Below are 18352 nucleotides of genomic sequence, written 5' to 3' on the forward strand. Positions count from 1 at the left end.
CATATCCAAGCGGCTTCACCCCGGTCCTATGGCTTCTTTTTTTTGGGGGGGGGGGGTCGCTTATCGTCACACCAACTTGACCAAGACATTACTATAATTATTATAGTTTATCACTCCTATAGATTTTTGCTATACCTAAGCAGTCAAATATTCATGCATATTTCACTCCTTAGAGGGCTATGTACTTATATTTGACTCCTTTTTAGAGATTGAACCGTGACAGGCTTTGGCTAGTCGTGATAAGTATAATATTGACTTCATACTTGAATGAACTCGGATGGAGAGCCAAGGATTATTTGAAAGTAAAAAGGACCAAGGAACTACAAGTTACACTAGCATGAGCTGATTGTTTAGTAACTGGTGGTGTTAGTGGACATAATAGTGTAACTTGTAGTTCTTTGGTCCTTTTTGACTTTGTACTTGGTCAGTATAGGAAATAAAAACCTCGTGAAAGACCTCGGCTTCGCCTCGGTCTTTTACTCGGCTTTTATTTCCTATACTGCGAATGAATTATTGACCTCACGGACAATCCTTAAATAAAAATCAATCAATCAACCTCGTACTCAGTCAATATTAGATACATGATATTATTACCAGTGAAGACTGCAGAGCACTGTGACTGCAGAGAGCAGCAAAATCGGAGTAAGGCCTTGTAAGCCTAGTACCAAGAGTTCATAACTCTTGCTAGTACCGGTACTAGTAAAGTAAGGGGCACTGTTTCCGAACACCGAGCTAGGTCCGTGGCAGTGCTAAGTACTAGTAAGTGCTTCCTAGATCCTCCGCCTTGCAAGGCGTTGTACACACAAGGGCAAGTGACATCATTGGTTTACGTCATCGCGCGGGAAGCTCAGATTGGGTGGCAAAAACTTTTGGGCTTCGTTGTTTGAAGAAAGAACAAACTTACATTTTGGTTTAGTTAGGTTCAGGTTATCTGTCGACTGTGGAGGAAGTGGTTGTAGTCGTTTAGACACGATGACGAAGACTTGCTGCGTCTTTGGCTGCTCTAATCGGGGTGGCAAGCGGAAAGATGGAACAAAGCTTTCTTTTCACCGTCTTCCTCTGGGAAAGAAGCCTACACTCAAAAAGTGGCTCCACAACATGCGGACATCGAGTGTGGTTGTGGGCAGCTCGACAAGGGTCTGCGGCGCTCATTTTGTTGGCGGAAAGCGCTCCAAGGAGCATCCTATCCCAACGCTGTTCGCATGGTCAGCAGCAGAGAAGACGAGGAAAACGCCAAAAGAACGCGTGGCTCTGAAGACACATCAGGACAAAACGCCCCAACCGTCAGCAGCGAAGCCTGAAACATGTGAAAGCACTTGTGAGGAGCAGCCATCACCATCCCTGCCCAGCGTTGATGAGCAGATCAGTGAAGTGCGAACTCAGATCCAGGAATGTTTGGAGGAGAACACACGGTTGCGGATGGAGGTGCAGAAGTTGACACAGGAGAATGAGGCACTGCGAGTCAAGTTGGAGGAAACTGCCACAGTACCAGCACCAGAGTTTTCTGTCGCCAGGATTTGCAACAGTGACAGCCTCACCAAGTTCTATACTGGTATCCCCAGCTATGAGCAATTTCAGGCATTGGTGGCTTTCCTGGAGCCCCACTGCAAGGGGATGACCTTATGGAATGGAGCAAGAACAGGTGAGGATGTTATCTGCTCTGTGCTAGATTTTGATGATGTAAATACTGTGCTTTGCAATGTTGTTAGGTGGAATGACTTCAGTAGTACGGAACCTACTTGTGTCGGTACCATAATTTCCATACTCAGTGCTGTGAGTCTCCATCCTCCTGGCAAATCAAACTTCTTTTCGTGGGCTATGTCATACATGTCTCGGTTCAATGTACTGTGCCCACTGCATAGGTGAACGGCAACGTCAGTGTGTGAGGGCCTTGGACGATGAAAACAGCCTGCTCCTTACGTTCATGAAGTTGCGGCTGGATTGTCCTAACGAAGACCTGGCTCAGAGGTTTTCAATCAGTGCAGGTACTGTGAGCCGCATCTTCACCTCGTACCTTATGGTCATGTACCACGCCTTCAAGTCCGCACAGCTACCCGCCTGGCCGTCTAGAGCGCAGGTTAGTTGTCATGCCAGAATGATTTATGTCTGTTGATGATATGCCCGTGGCTCAACAGCTGAAGCCTAACCCATTACTGGTCGTTAGTGAGTCCAGCCTTTTGGATTGCAATAGGGCTGGTTTACTTTTTTCCTAACGTATATCTTACATACGATCGCATCAGTGTCTGTGCTTGATCTGGTCTTTCGAGAATTGAGTCCCATTGGTGTGTGTGTGTGTGTGTGTGTGTGTGTGTGCTATGTGCTCATGTTCTATCTACTAACCTGTAGATCGATGCCGCTATGCCCCAGAAGTTCCGCGACCTATACCCCACCACACGCACTATAATCGATTGCACCGAGTTCCCCATCCAGATTCCCTCCGACCCCGACACTCAGAGAGTCACCTGGTCAACGTACAAGAATAGAAACACATTCAAAGCTCTAGTTTGCATCACACCCAGTGGAGCTATCTCGTTCATCTCTTCCCTGTATGGTGGGTCAGTTTCTGACCGTGAAATCACCAAGACGTGTGGAGTGCTGGATTTGCTGGACAAAGGTGACTCAGTCATGGCGGACAAAGGATTCACAATCAAGGAACTCTGTGAAGGTATGTCCCCTGTTTTGTTTCCTTTTGGTGAACAATACTTTATGGTTGCGATCAGTGCTGTAAACTCCTCCTCACAGTAGATGTGTTGTGCAGTCAATGCTGGAAATGGTGGTGTAAGCAAGTTTTGCTTGGAAGCTTATAAACTGTGCTTCTTGTTTCTTGTTACCTCAGAACGGGGTGCCTATGTCAACATACCACCGTTCATCAAGAATGGCCAACAGCTGACCGAAAAGGAGTTGGTGCAGACCCGCCGCGTTGCCTCGCTACGCGTTCATGTAGAACGTGCTATCGAACGAATAAAGAACTTTCACATCCTGGATTTTATTCTATCCGCTCACTTTGACATTGCTGATGCCATATTTCTGGTTTGCTGTGTGGTTGCCGATTTTGGTGCGCAGCTCATTACATAGCTTCCTTCCATTTCTTGCTGCACCGTTACTGCTCAATGCGTTCAGTTACTGACAGGTTCATGATGGCCTGTCCCAGTGTTTGGTTCTGTGAGCCTCTTCCCCCCCCCCCCCAACCCCCCACCATGCATCCGTTGCTATTTTCCACACGTGACTGCTGTCACCACCATAGCAATATCACTGCCTGTATTTCTCCTCTTTTCTTTTCAGCATGAAGTGACAAAAGTGCGTTCTATGAAAGTAACTCAATGGATCATGGAAGCAACCACACAAATCACAAGCATGTGTGTGGCTGTCATGTACGGCAATAAAGTGGGCTATGTTCACGTATGGTTGTAAAAAAAATGGTGTGACGTGGGGCTGTATCCACTTTCATGTTCTGTACACTGGCAATAAAACACTAGACATTATGTACACTGACAATATAAGTATGTACACCGTATGCATGCGTAGCCGTTCATGTGGATGCATTGCCACAGCTCCACCGTCCATAGGGTGGGGAAATACATGTAGCAATGGTGGCAGCCAATGAACACGTCAAAGACTGACGTCACCATGAGCTCTCAAGCAGCAACTGCAAACTTTGCCCATGTCATCATTCGTGCACATATGATGGAACTGATGGGCACAGACTTTGCACGGATGCAATGCCAATGCTCGATCAAATGAACAACCTTGGCAGCAGGATGAGACTCCTGTGGCGGTTGACATACGTTGCTGCCGGTCCACATTTCCTTGCGTTGGAGACTTGGCAGCTTCTTCTGCAGCGCACACCTGTCGTGGCGGGCTATCCTTCTCTTGCGTTGGAGAGGTGGCGGCATCTTGTAGAGCACACGACACTGGCGGCGGCACATTGAGCTGAGTGAGGTCGGCAGGGGCAACATCCGTGTAGCAGACGGGCTCTTCTTGTGGGTGAAGAAGTTGCGGAAGCAGCCAACCACGGTAGAAGCCGGTCAATTTCGGCTCCATCTGCTCCTTCCAGAACGCCGCGTCGAATGGGATTCGCTGTATAGCGATGCCCATTGGCGTCCACACGACAAAGTCGCACCACTGCACTTCAGCAACTGCCATGCCACCTTGCACTTGATAGAAATAGTCATGTTGTCGCCGTAGGCATAAACCTCCATCTGACCATGTGCAGTAGAATGGGTTGGAGCCAGACTCCATGCATGCATCTTGGGGAGAGTGGTGACGATGGGAATATGGGCATTTGACCTCAAGTAAACCCATTTGCGATGTCAGCGGCTGGGTCGGGACGAATACGATTCCATCTGGGCTGGCAGCAACGTACCCACACTGCATGACAACAAGACCACGCCGTGAGACACACAGGCCATTCATGCCAGACATGTGCTGCTTCTCCGAGTAGATGCGGACGGCTTCATCTTCATGCTCTCTGCCCCACGACAAGGCCGGACTGTTGATAACTGACTGGGATAGAAGGCGTTTCACCAACGATGGATGTGCTGATTTGCACTTCACAATCACGCCGAAGTTGGATGCTGTGAGTCGCCCGTACCTGTTGCATAGGGCACGAAATGAACACACCAGAGGGACATACACATGAACCAACCAATCTGCAGTGTTGGGTGAATTTGAACATACTTGAAAGTGTTGTAAAGTCATGGCCTAAACAAAGTCGTCAACAAAAGCATGAAAACAGTATACACTCGTCATGTTTTGGATAGTGTTATGTGCCTGCAGACTTTCCTGGACTGAATGCAGTACACTATCCTCAGACATACCTTTGCATTTTCCACTGCCGGTTACTAGCCTGCCCACGAGTTCGATACTCCAGTGCATGGCGTTGCTGCCTGGACACTTGCATATGACGCATGAACATATCACACCATGCCACGACAACACTGCCATCAGGTCGGAATGTGCTGCGGTACGTCCTGGACTCCTTCATCAGCTGCACTAGCTCCGGCACTGACCGGCAGTTGGTTGATCCAGTGGAGCAGGTGGTTGTCTGAGCAGGAGAGGTAGAGCATGGCCGCAGAGTGTCCAGGATATTGGCTGGTTGGGAGCAAGAGCTCAACAAGTCAAAGAGTCTCTGTCGCTCTTCTGGTGCAGAGTCTTTTGGAGCGGTGGCAGCACGTGGATCGAAGGACGCACGACTGGAGGTTGACTTCGGGGTATGGTTGAACACAGGCTTAGCGAACTCCATGTCAGAAACTCGCCTTTTGCCTGGTGGTGCGCTCCAAGCCTGTAGGTCACTGGTTGAGCAGGTCATCCCAGTGAATATCCCTCGTCGGCAGAATTCCTCTAGTCCATAGCACATGGCCCCGATGTGCTTGCAGCTGGCTGATGGGCCAATGCCAGCTCGGCACTCACAAGACGCATAGATGATCCGTACAGAGGGCTTGCGTGTCATTGCCATTGCTATTTTATACCGCATCGACGTCTTCATCTCTGCCTTGCAAAACCCACGGAAATACACCGTCCCATTCTCCAGGCACACCTCTCCATCTCGGCAGTACTTCTTGCTGTAGAGTCCAAAGCTATGGGAGGACACAGCTCTCATGTCGTCAGCATCCAGACCATCAGACGACTTCCTGCACATGAAGTGGTCCATGAGGGAGAAGATTGAGAACTTCATCTTCAGCTCCTCCTGCGTCACATCCACCAGCTTCTTCCATCCTCTGTCAGGAAAACGGACATCAGATGACGAGGCTCCAGCGGTGTCATCCTCAAGCTCCCCAGTCACAGTCCCAGACAGCAGCAGTGCCGACACTCTGCACAAATACAAAAACGTGTGTACAGCGAATGATAATAATATTATTGCGCATTTTATTATTATTTGGAAACTATTCCCACAGCAATTTCAGGAGTAATATCAATTTTTTATTGCATCCTTACACAGAGGACAAGGTGTTTTGTGTGTCTCACCTCTTTTGCAGGTCAGCTTTCTTTCCAGAGTCGTCTTCGCCTTTCAGCTGCAGGTACAGCCTCATTTCCCCCACTTTCCATGACGAAGAGTTTTTCTTGCGCAAAGTCGATTCCCATAACGAACTGGACTTCTTCAGGCGGTCCTCAGCTGACGATTGGGCAGACATGGTCCAGAGCGTCCATAGGCAACAGCCAACAAGAAAGAAAAGACCGGGCGAAAGACCAAAATACCGCTTCCTACTTTCATATTTCACCTCGTGGATAAATGCCAACGCCATGCGCCAGGTCTCTGCCACCCAAAACGCTTTCCCGGGGTTTTTCAAGGCCCAAAACATGACGTAATGCCTTGTGTGAACAGCGCCTCATCATGACTGTAGACCTACTTATGCATGATGTACAGATGTAAAACAAACAACAAGATCAAAATACAGTGTACATGACGTAATACCGTATTGACGTCACTGTACAGTCACATCGATGAACTCTGATGTCATGACGTGACATGATCGAACAAAACTAACTTCAAAAGGAATATTTTTTAAAAGTTTGCAGTGCTTTCAAAAAATAAAGAAATCCTTTCTCCTATATTTTGACCTTCTTTCTTGAAACAGACTGTGAGCAGTGCAAGTGGCGAGTGACTTAGCTTTGTTTGGCGACATGTCGTCTTGCAGCGCGGCGGTGGAGCGCCTAGAGCATCTGCAGCATGATGGCCCATTGCTAGAAGCGGCTAAGCTCACCGAAGCAGTTCGTGATGGCACCGACTGCGGAGATTTTATCAACCTAGTTGCATGGCTTGTGGCCAAATTGAGGCTGTTCACTCCGGAAATTGTTGAGAGCGTTACTGCGTGTTCCAGCAGTGCACCAGATGCAGCTGCGTTCAAGGTGGAGGTTTCTGGCCTACTTCGTGAGCTTGATTGTCCGCACGCAGTCCTGACCAGAGGTAGTGGTGCCAGCCTGGACAGTGAACCGAATCGCTGGCTTCTCTTGGACTATTTGCTTTCAGAAACACAGACCTCCATCGTGCTGGCAGCAAAAAGCGACAGGCAAGATGATATTGTGGAGAGAGTGCGCCACCTTCAAGTGAAAAATCAAACCCCAGCTGAGATTGTTGACGATAGTTTGAAAACAATTCTGAGCACGTTCAAGCTGAGCCACCCACCATCTCATGTCCCTTCATCACAGATCTTCCAGAAGCTGGAGGCAAAGGTGAAAGAAGGCATCACTCACGTGCCAGGAGTGTTGGGGAAGCCTCTCTTGACAGACTGCCTTGCCAGTGCGGAATGGAAGAAGCTCGAGGAGATAAACCAGGAGTTGGAAGCCGAGTACAGTTTACGTCGCCAGATGCTGTTGAAGCGGCTTGATGTTACCATTCAGTCGTTTCGGTGGTCAGAAAAGGCAAAGAACAGGGACGATGATATCGCCCGGATGTTCCGTGAGCCACGGCAGTTACTGAGCAGCACACCCAGCGTGAACACTTCTGATGTTCTGGCTGCTCGAGACAATCTTGTGGAGATTCGGAAGACTACCAGTGGTTCGACACAGGTCAGCGCAGCCATCAAGCAAGTGCTCATTCATCACAACATTCCTGATCGCGGTGGCAGACCGAATGAAACACGTCCTGAGAAAGAAATCCCGTCTTGGCAGCAGCCAAAGGATCAGCGTCGTGGCGGTGGCAGAGGAGGTGGAGGCCGCGGTGGATACAGCAATGGTGCTAGCTCCAACGGAAGCGGCGGCGGCGGATATTCCAATGGTGGTGGAGGCGGACATCGTGGCGGTGGGCATCGCGGTGGCCAAGGTGGAGGCAGTGGTGGCAGAGGTGGTCGTGTTCAGGGTGGCTGGTCTGGTGGCGGTGGAGGCAGTCGCGGCGGTGGTGGAGGCAGTCGTGGCGGTGGTGGTGACTGGGGTGGTCGTGGTGGCGGTAGAGGACGATACTAGTTCCATGTACCGCATGATGACATCAATAGAATGGCAAATTCATTCTTTTTCGCCTTTCCAGTTGAAGATGATATTTGATGACTTGCTCAAAATCGTCGAGAGATGTAGAACTGTGACAGTACCACCCAAGTCTTGATCATGAAATATTCAATAATTCACGAAAAATTTAAATAGATTTTATTTGCAATCTACTCCTAATATTAAAGGCTAACCTCCACATTTAGATATTACTGGTACCCCGTGATGGGCCAATGCTTGCTGCTGGTAGACTTTCCGGCTATTTGCTCTTTTTAGCTTTTCTTGTGTTGAGTTTGCTATGAAAATTGATCAATAATATAATCCCTCTAACAATGCATGCTTGCAAGTATGTGTGTGTTTGTGTTCGCTCATGATTTCAGATTAACCAGGGAGTCGTAAAAAAGAAGAAGAAAAAAGTCACTTTACCACTCTCTAGTTCTACTCGCAAGTGTTGTCTGGTCTCCTCTGTGAGATAAGTTCAAGGCATCTCATTAACAATCCTGCATGGCTGTTGCAGGAGTTGAAAACATGTTGACTGCGTTCTCGGGGTTCTGTGCAGCTCCGGTGTACAGGTGTACGAGCACTGATCCGGGATCATGGCATATTCATGAGCCCAAATAATTTCATTGAGCGTGACTGCATTTTTGGTTTTATGTCAATTGGTATTCAGTATGCGAACCTCCTATGTACTCTTGCCGACAAGCAACGTCAGTGCACAAAGTCCAAACGAGTGTGTAGTAGTACGGATTGTTTCACCAGTGATTTCACCAAGAGTACATAATTCCCTGGGGGTTAGGTACTCTTGGCCTCAGTGATAGGCACGTGCACATGGCAGATGGCATTGACAACTGTGTGAAGCTAGCACAGCAACACAGCCGTCATGGTACTCAATTCAGTATCGCAGAGGTGTGATTGTGAATAATTTGAACTTGACCAGCTCATGCTCCAGTAGCCAGAAATCCACTAATAGATAGAATAAATAGGAGAATATTTCATAAAAATATGAAAATTGTCAAAATAGAACAAAGACATCTATAGGCTAGCAACTCATAAGATGAGACTAATAATTAAAAAAGGAAGCCTAGATGCACAATATGCAGGTCTACATGTATGTTCTTACCAACAACAGTATCCATTGTAGCGCAAATAATGGTAGCAGAACGTGCACAAACGACTGCGTTGTTGGCACCATGCAAACTGCTATGCAGTCCCAAGGGTGTATGCGTCGACACCCAGAGAGCAAGTCACGTCCACCAGAGAGCATTGCTACCGAGTGACATGATGTGGCGCTGGCTGTTCCTTGCTCAGGTGTCACCTAAAGCCTGGATCCAATCCTGGTGCGAGCAAAACAGACGTAGACAGACACAGACACACAGCATGACCTGGCTCGGATACCGACTGACACAATATCAACAAATACCATGCATTGGGACAAATCAACTGCTAGCAGATGCCAGCAGCGCCGATATGACGACCACAACAACACTGCTAAGCCATACTTGCACGCACAGAGAAAACCGCCACACGGACGACCGTACGAGGGAGTCGAGTTTAAATTCAATTTCGAAAATCTTGCCTACTAATTGCTGTGAGGTAGATTGTCGGCACAGTGCACAGGGTATGACAATGTCAGAGATCAAGCTCATGCCTAGGACAATGAAGAGAAAATTTTGACAATGATCTCGTGAGCTCAGAGTCGGCTTGAGTGTTGCAGGATAGGCACGCAGAGCCTGGAAAACTGATTCCAAATATCTGTAACAGAAGGTTGCAACCGGGTGAAAAAAATATAAGACGAAACCAAAAACTAGAATAGGTGGTATTCATGAGCTAAAAACTGATGGGTAGGTGCTAATAGATTCCACAAACACAACAAAATAAAGACAAGGGGGTGGGGTGGGGTTAAGCTAAAGCCTGACACCATGGAGGCCAATACCACATGCCCCCCATTCTCAGTCATACATGTATTATAATATAATCGATATGAGAAAAGTAATCGCGGTCATAATCAATAAACGGTAATGAATATCTAGGAGGTATTTACAGGCCATCCAGAACGGAGCTGCCCGGGGCATTGTTGTAGCAGATGCTGTGGACATTTCTGAAGAGTGGGAACCTGTTGTGAACACACCAGAAGGAGAAATATACACAGCTAGTTGAGAGATAGATAGATGGTGTGTGTGTGTGTGTGCGTGTGCATGGGTGTGTTTGTATTTGCACACACGAAAGCAGGTCACAACAACAGGCAGTCAAAGCCAAAAGGAAGATTGTACATGTCATGAGATGTGTAACATCAATTGACATGGCATTATGAACTGAAAGCTACTCACAATGCCTATGCTGAAAAGAAACACAGCGGAACCATAATTATGACAGGCACCAACCGCATGACTGCTGACAATCACCCTTACAAGTATGAACAAGCACAAAATGCCTTCAAAGGGCAGCTAATGGCCAAAACACAATCCAAGCCATCCTTACTTGTCTACAATATTCTTCTCGGCTAGCAACTTGTGCACCTCGAGGGCAGTAGGTGGTCCCTGCAGCTTCTGACCACCCAACATTTCCTTCTCGAGCTCGTCCAAGGTCTGAAGCAGGACAGCATATGAAGATCAAGAAAGAAGAGAAGTCATTGAACAGGAGCAGACGCAAAAAAATGCCCTAGCCTGCCGCTGTGAAAAGGTTGCCAGCGTCTTGACTGCACCTGTGGTACGAGTGGAGATATTCCCAGCTACTGTACTCTTTTGTTGTATCTGGCTCAGTTGGAATAAAACTCCCAACATTGGGCAACAATAGCGAATTCAATTTCGTCAAAAGTTGACAACAGCACCATGTTGTAAGTATGGAGCTCAGCTATGTAGCCTCATTTGTCCCCGACACAACTTGGCAACGCAGGCAAGAGGGTACTAACACTATACTCTTGACCTAGGTTAGAGCAGTGCTGCAACTACTGTAATGTAGTATTCATCTTCACAAGAAAAAAACAACGGTCAGAAACTCGTACTGCAGCAAGAGCATACAGTGAAAAGACACGGCGGTATCACACACATTCTCTACACTCACCTTGCCAGTCCTGACCAGGGCTTCACTGACTTTGCGATTCCTGCCACCGTAGCAGGTGGTGATGAGGTCGGCCACGCCGCAGCTCTGGAAGAAGGTGACGTCGCGAACGCCGTCGTAGAACATGCGTGCAAACTCGATCATTTCCATCATGCCGATGCGGATGATGGCCGCTTTCGTGTTGCTTCCGAAACTGTGACAAAAACAAGCCCATAGGAAAGTTATGGTCACGAGCAGATCTCAATCCACTGCCACTAGACTACAAAGTATGATTACAGTCACGTTAAGATAGAGACAGAGGAGCATGGAGAGTAGAATCAGAAAAAAGAAGAAAAAAGAAAGAAAGACCAAATGCTAAAGTAACAGGTCACTGCGCAACACTCACCCCAATCCATCGGCGAATCCAGCTGCGCAGGCAACGATATTCTACAGCATCAATGATACATAATAAGAAAAGCAAACACAACCACGACAGCTGAAGTGACAAGTCAGCTACCTGCTCTCGTCAATGTGCATGTGCACAGCTACAGAAATACACAGCACCCGGTATCAAGTTACAGATGAGATCGGACTGCCTCAAGCACGACCATAGTATTTTAAAGCGAGACGTCTCTCCCGACAGAAGCCATCCTGAGACCAGTAAATCTGAATCTTGGAGTGCAAATAAATCTGGAGCATCCAGCACAAACCCATGGCAATGCTCTGTACACGTACATGTATTTCTCTGCCTCTACACATGAGCAATAATAACCCAGCATACAATTTCGTACATGCACAACATAGATACCACACTGAAATTTTAGTCTTCGTTGACATGGAGCAGAAGGGAGCTGGCCCGACAAGAACATGTATGCAATCAAGGTGGGTACATCTAGCAGTGATGATCTATACTGCTCCATCCTAAACACTCACCTTCAATGCACCGCAGAGCTCGACCGTGTAGACATCATGCGTGAGAGCCACCCTGAAGTACGGAGTCTCAAAGGCTCGCTTCAGAATGGGACCCATCACATCTGACCGGCAGCCTACATAGGAGAGAGGGAGAGAGAGAGAGAAAGAGAGAGAGAAAGAGAGAGACATAGCCCATAGCTCGACATAATAATAATAATAATGATAATCTAGCGGCACACAATCAGGATTTCCAGATGAACATGGCTGATTCCTTGAAAACACATGCACAGGCACATACACCACCAGGGGTAATACTAGCGGGCAGTGAAAACTGGGAAAACCCAACAAGTATCAGAGGTCTAGCCAGGATTTTATGCCAGCCGGCCAACGTTCTAGTTAAAATGCATCGTTCTGGGGGCTGCGCCCCCAGACCCCGCCATCACTCACGTATCCACACAGACACACAGACACACAGACACACAGACACACACACCACTACAAATCTTTCATTGCAGCTTTCATCTCCTTTCGCTTCGTCCAATTATGGGCATTCATCAGGCAGATGTGACAATGTGATTATAGGTAAATTAACAAAATAATATTATGAAAAAGGAAGCAAACAGCTACATGAGCATGGATCATGTGTTCACCAAGGTCATGTCTGCATGCAGTGTACATTGGTCATCTGACAAGACCCAGCCTAGCCACAGCAGTGTACACCACCAGAAGCAGCGAACCATGACCCAACCTATTACATTTTACTGACATACTCAAGTGCATACTCAAGTGCATTTGAGCTTGAGTGAAGAGCTAGCACTGAGCCTGAGTAGCCAGTGCTACGTACTGTACTGTACATACCTACGCCTAGGATATGGGGGGTTGTACTCCACCATCTCCACTCAAGTGCTAGTGCAGTGCACTACAGTCTACATGGGGGTGACTGCAGCTGGACAAAATTACCCTTGGAACTGTCTCAGCCGGCAGGTCGCCCTCCAGCCGGCTTTGGCTAGATCACTGAGTATGTGTGCAAGCACATACTAGGATACATTCTGGGATGACCAGAGGTAAAAAAAAAAAAAGAGAAGAAAAGCACTCTCTCTTAATACAGCACACTACACACTGTACTCGAAAAAATAGATCTACATGTATTGACTGGCAGCATATTGATATTTCCATGAATCTAGGCCTTGGAACCCCGATGGTGGTGGCATGCAGGTCTACAGCAGCAGCTAACACCAAACTGACAGCTGCAGCATGTGAATGAGTACACAGTGACACAGCGCCAGACCTTGAGATCAACCTACCAATGGTCGTCTCGCAAAATTGCTCCCGGGCGACCTCATTGGCAATGTTGGCACCCATGAGGACGGCAACATCGAGACCCAGCTCCCGCTCGATCACTGTCGATGTCAGTTCAAGGCCACCCTTAGCCTCGTCAACACCCTGATCATTGGCACAGGAATGAAAAGAAGGAAGCAGAGAGGAAGGAGTCACTCAAACACTATGCAGTCTTCTCTTTACACACTCTCAAAACATGCACACTCTCGCTCACTTTTGTAGCGGGTCTCCCAGTCATGCGACCTGGTTTACTGCCTTAAAATCATTCTCATAACTAATACTTCATCTCAGTCATGGAATTCTGTGGTGCTGGCACTCTTACTACTACACGTACCGCTTTACAACAACAGCAGCAACAACAACTCTTATTGGCGATGATGCCATCGTGAGAATAAAGAATTAAAAACAAACAAACAAACAACAACAACAACAAGCAGTGCAAGCAAGCTCACCTTGATCAGTGAAATGGCCATGGCGCCGGGTGCAATCTTGCCGCCAATCTGACTGCAGATTCTCTTCACGAACTAGCAAGCACAAAACACAATTACACCCACACACACAACCAGGTCACATATACGGGCAGGACACCACCTGCACAACAGTACTGTGCGCCACAAGTCCACTGTGAAAACTAACTGCTAGCTATTGTTGTGGACATAGACATTCGGTGGAACGACCGGGACTGGCACATTACTTGATTAGCGCGCACGCGCATTGTCTGTAACACTGTAAAAATGGACCAGCGGTGCTCACGGCTGAACGGTCAGCGCCCCGTGGCCGTTTGACTTCTCAAAGGACTTCAATGTCCGCAACATTGTGTCGAGTTACAGATATTCTCAGCAATTCATACTGGTATGTACGTGCACTCTCACGTCTACTTTGAAGCAGCTCAAAACCATCAGCTATGTTAAGACTTGCGCAGCTATATGCTACGTATAGTCTGCTAGATCGCATTTTCGAATTGGCATAATCCGGCCAGAGTAGACTCACCTGATGTGGCAAGACAAACACTAAGATAGTGGCGTCCTGTACAGCATCAACGACATTGGGAACGGCACGCTATACACACACACACACAAACACAGACAACAGAAAGCCCCACAGTTAGTCAGAGTAGAAGTACTTGCATTGATCATGCATGCACGCACACACACAAACAAAATACTTCACTCCGTTGGACTGTAACATACGGCCAAATCCTCTCGCAGAAAGCCGAAGCTTCTACCTCACGAACATTATGCAGGTACTGTGAATTACCAACTCCAATGTCCTGCATACAACTGTAATCCACATAGCTGTCAGAAGCCTCTGGGTCATCCCATAATTATACAAATAATGCAGTTTAGACTCCACCATGTGCGCTCTCCGGACGAACTCAATCAATATCTACAACTTGGAGCCGTGTTGCCGGTGTGGTTGAGGTTGGCCAGAGAGCACATATGATGAAGTTAACACTAAATCAACCATGAGCAGGCTGAAAGCTGCTGCTTACTAGTAGGAGTGCATGTAGTACCTTCCAAAAAAACAAATACAATAAATAAATAAAAATGAGACATTCCATATTATGGCCGAGGTGCTTGTCCCAATGCGACTTGCAAGTTATTCCCGTAGCTATGCAGAAGACGTTACTTCAGTCACGTCTGGCGCTAGCCAGGGTCCACACAGCTTTAATTTGGTGTTTGTTTGTGTCACGCCTGGCGCTATCCCGTATCTGTCCCGTACCGTACCATCAAACACAGCTGGCCACATACAGCTGGCCGCACTATTCAAATAGGGCTTTCAAACGCAAGACCATAACGTGAAGCAACTTGGAAGAATGAGTATGAATGCGAAGTGTATGTGGGGAATGCATGTAGGGCGATAGTGCGGGTTCGAATCCCAGGTAATGCCTGAAAAAAAAGGAAAATTGAAAATTTTATAACATCCCTATTCTTTTTTTCCCGTCATCAAGGTGGTAGATGGTGTCGTATTTAATACCCTCGGCCGTACCGTACCGTTCAATCAAAGACGGCTGGCCACAATGCATATTCAAATACAGTGCTGCCAAATAATTTTCGCCCAAAATCGGACACCCTTCACCGCCAAGGCGGGCCACGGCCACATGGTGCGAATTTTTCTCCTCGGCATTTTTTTACAGAGAATTCAAAATATCGCCTAATAAAAATAATAATAAATTTCACGGTTCGCGTGAGACTCGGCTGGAAGCCGAGTTTTCCGCATCCGCCGTGGGAACGCCACCACCCTGGCTATAGGATCAAGGCGCAGATGCAGCGCCTAAACGGACGTCGGTGGGAGGTGAGTAGATCAGACCCACCACCAAGTGGTCAAAGACCGAAATCCCATTAGCTGCATCCATGTTACCCTCGTGCCAGGCCACGAGTTCCCAATTAACTGTGGGTCGCAGCACGGCTGGAAAAATTCCTCCCGCTTCCAAGCAGGACTTGAACCTGGTACCCTCTGTGTTCTCAATCATGGTCTTAGACCATCCCACTATGCCTGCCTGCATATCGCCTAAAACACCATGAAAATTCGCTTCGTTGCCATGGTAACCCCGGAGTTGTCATGAATTTTGTAATGATGAGTGTGGTCGCACACTGACTCTGGACACACTGTCAGCGTACATGCCATCCAGCCTGATCCAGGCATGTTACTTTGCACTTCCACAGCCAAGCGCTAGCCTTTTTAGAAGCAAATATTAAATGTACAGTGATTTGTGCCTTCAGAAGTTCAGTTGCGCTGAAAAGTGAAAGTACAGGACTTCTGCAAAGGAAAGTAATGATCTCCGACTTTTTGGCTGCTTTTCGGACGTTTCCCTTTTCGGACGTTTCCCTTTTCGGACGTTTCCCTTTTCGGACCGGTTTTCGGAAGAGCCTTCAAAAATCGGACGGTTTGGCAGCACTGCAAATAGGGCTTTCAAATACAAGATCATAACGTGAAGTAACTTGGAAGAATTAGTATGTATGCGAAGTGTATCGGGGGTCCGGGGATGCATGCAGGGCGATAGTGCGGGCTCGAATCCCAGGTTATGTCTAAAAACAAAAAGTAGAAATTTATAAGAATTTATAACATCGCTATGCTTTTTTTGTCTAGGTCATCAAGGCAAAAAAGCATAGCGTAGGGCCCTGAGCTTCCAAGCTCTCTCGTTATGTATTTTTTCCGCCCAGTTGTCTTCCCGGGCCAAGCCCACTGCGACCGCCCTGCCCCGCGCACCAGCCCAAGCCCTACCCAGTACCATTGCCCTGCGCATGAAAAGGTGATGGACTGTGTGTAGGGTGATGCGACCAAAAGGCGTTTGATTTAGTTGTACCTGCCAAATTTAGGTCAAGCTGGTTCCCAAACAGGATGGCAGCCATGCAGAGACAAGCACCCGGCCGTGGCCGGCCGGGCACACTACATAATATGAAAAAGTCACACTGCATTCTTTTTGTGGACAGACTGTAGTACACTAGTCCCCAGTACATACCACATTGCTGGGTAGCTTGATTCCCGGCAGGTACTTGACGTTCTCGTGCTCCGTGTTGATGATGTCGGTGAGATTGCGGCCGTCCACCTGCTCCTCGAACACCCACATGTTGATGTCGTTCTCAAAATCGTTGTGGTGCTGAACGTTCTCGCCGACGATCTTGGCAATGGCAGAGCCCCTGTGAGCGGCACATGGAGGAGGCAAAGGCAAACACAAACGGAGCGTTCTCAAGTCAACGCGCTGCAGTAAAACACTGCGCATGTATCAAGTGAGGAGATGGACTCTGACCGCAGATGTATGCCAGTTCGACAATGTAGTAATGCAAGCTTCGGACTGGTGCTACCGAAGCAGAACACTTGAACGTGATACTCAGTTTTAAGTCCAGCGATGGCTGGGCCAGTCAATAAAATAAAATAGATGCGCTATGTTCTGGCATCGTGCAGTTTCTGCCTCTCCTAACCGCACACAAAATTGCGCTAATAGTAATACTTCGCATCAAAAGGGTGACGTGATCGCTATGGTTCTTGCCGTCACACATGCCTGAGGGTGTGTATAATGTGGGTGAGCTGCGTCAAACAGGGTGTGTCCCTCACATATTCGCACACATTATAAAAAAAATATGCACTGGTTGGGCAAACGACCAACACTGCAAACAAACATCTAGATATCTGCAGTATTCACGCATCATCATCTTGAATGCCATGATGAAATTACAGACAGACCTCTTCTCGCCAATAACACTTCGCTTTCCCCAGTGATCTACGAATTCATTTGAAAAATTGATGCCCCAGAGACAAAAGTTTTTCTCCGCGACACACTGAAGTGCTACGCACACGACCTCGCACTTTTCTCGCAGAGTTTACCGCTATCCTACGAAAACTTACCAGTTTCCTGAGCCAATGAGGCATACTTTCCATTTTCTGTCGGCCATTCTGATCAGAGTTGGGCTAGTCGAATTCGTCCAATTCCGCACACTGTTCCGAAAGAAACGGGAGTAAGGCAAAGGGGCCACAAGGTCAACTGTCCAAAGTGACTGACAGACAAGTCGGGTGTGACAGCTAACCGGATTTGTGGATCCAGGTAAGGAGGACAACTGCCGAACAAAAGCCTTTCTGCCTTGCATAATACAAGTACAACCGTCAACCCGTCGTCTCTTTTCATCTTTGCGTGAAAACCCGTATTTGATCAGTCACATGTACAGTTTGCACGACTTGCACACGTGCACGTGCGCGATATCGATCATGCATAATAATATTATTATGTATAATGCGCATACTACGATGTAGTATGCATGCAAAAAATAATAGTACATTGTACATGTAGTCGCAAGGTTGACAAACTCTTGGTGACCTTCATACATGTACAATGCGAATGCGAACAATGCAAAATACAACGCAAATACATTGTAATAGCAAGAGTACAAGAGTACGTGCAACAATGCCGTTTCTTGGATGCAGAGTCCTTGAGCACTCCTTGGCCTGGTCGGGAGGGTATGAGGAGAAATGACAAATTTTCAATTCCAGAATTTACAAACATCAAACGGTCGCTACATGGACCGCACATGCAAAGCACTCTGCATCCAAAACAGCTCATACAAAGGCCTAACAGTAGATCTGCTGCACGCATGTAAAGCAAGTTCACACGTATGGCACGAGTAGACCTCTCTCCATACGGGTCGCACCCCAA

The 18352-nt window shown here is 47.6% G+C and overlaps 4 protein-coding genes across 4 annotated transcripts; 2 read left to right on the forward strand and 2 right to left on the reverse strand.

The window, feature by feature from the left end:
* The first annotated feature begins 894 nt into the window (after nt 1-894).
* LOC135819374 (uncharacterized) lies at nt 895-3308 on the forward strand. The gene is made up of 4 exons (XM_065332577.1): nt 895-1642; nt 1863-2077; nt 2347-2665; nt 2837-3308. Exons 1-4 carry the CDS (start codon nt 973-975, stop codon nt 3073-3075), a joined length of 1443 nt encoding a protein of 480 aa, XP_065188649.1. The 5' UTR covers nt 895-972; the 3' UTR covers nt 3076-3308.
* Nucleotides 3309-3609: 301 nt separating this feature from the next.
* On the reverse strand, nt 3610-6229 carry LOC135819368 (uncharacterized). The gene is made up of 3 exons (XM_065332565.1): nt 5965-6229; nt 4818-5810; nt 3610-4591 (listed from the first exon to the last, which is right to left on the reverse strand). Exons 1-3 carry the CDS (start codon nt 6129-6131, stop codon nt 3610-3612), a joined length of 2142 nt encoding a protein of 713 aa, XP_065188637.1. The 5' UTR covers nt 6132-6229.
* A 291-nt stretch (nt 6230-6520) lies between these two features.
* Nucleotides 6521-8352, forward strand: LOC135819384 (protein FAM98A-like). Its single transcript, XM_065332588.1, has one exon. It carries the CDS (start codon nt 6622-6624, stop codon nt 7897-7899), a length of 1278 nt encoding a protein of 425 aa, XP_065188660.1. The 5' UTR covers nt 6521-6621; the 3' UTR covers nt 7900-8352.
* A 298-nt stretch (nt 8353-8650) lies between these two features.
* LOC135819393 (glycerol-3-phosphate dehydrogenase 1-like protein) lies at nt 8651-17801 on the reverse strand. The gene is made up of 11 exons (XM_065332597.1): nt 17551-17801; nt 16667-16844; nt 14194-14262; nt 13656-13727; nt 13170-13308; nt 11887-11999; nt 11360-11400; nt 10978-11167; nt 10396-10502; nt 9959-10030; nt 8651-9251 (listed from the first exon to the last, which is right to left on the reverse strand). The coding sequence occupies exons 1-11, from the start codon at nt 17787-17789 to the stop codon at nt 9233-9235; spliced, it is 1239 nt and encodes a 412-aa protein (XP_065188669.1). The 5' UTR covers nt 17790-17801; the 3' UTR covers nt 8651-9232.
* Between the last annotated feature and the right edge of the window lie 551 nt (nt 17802-18352).

This window comes from Sycon ciliatum, chromosome 1, assembly GCF_964019385.1.
Source record: "Sycon ciliatum chromosome 1, ocSycCili1.1, whole genome shotgun sequence".
In the NCBI taxonomy this organism is placed as follows: Eukaryota; Metazoa; Porifera; class Calcarea; order Leucosolenida; family Sycettidae; genus Sycon; species Sycon ciliatum.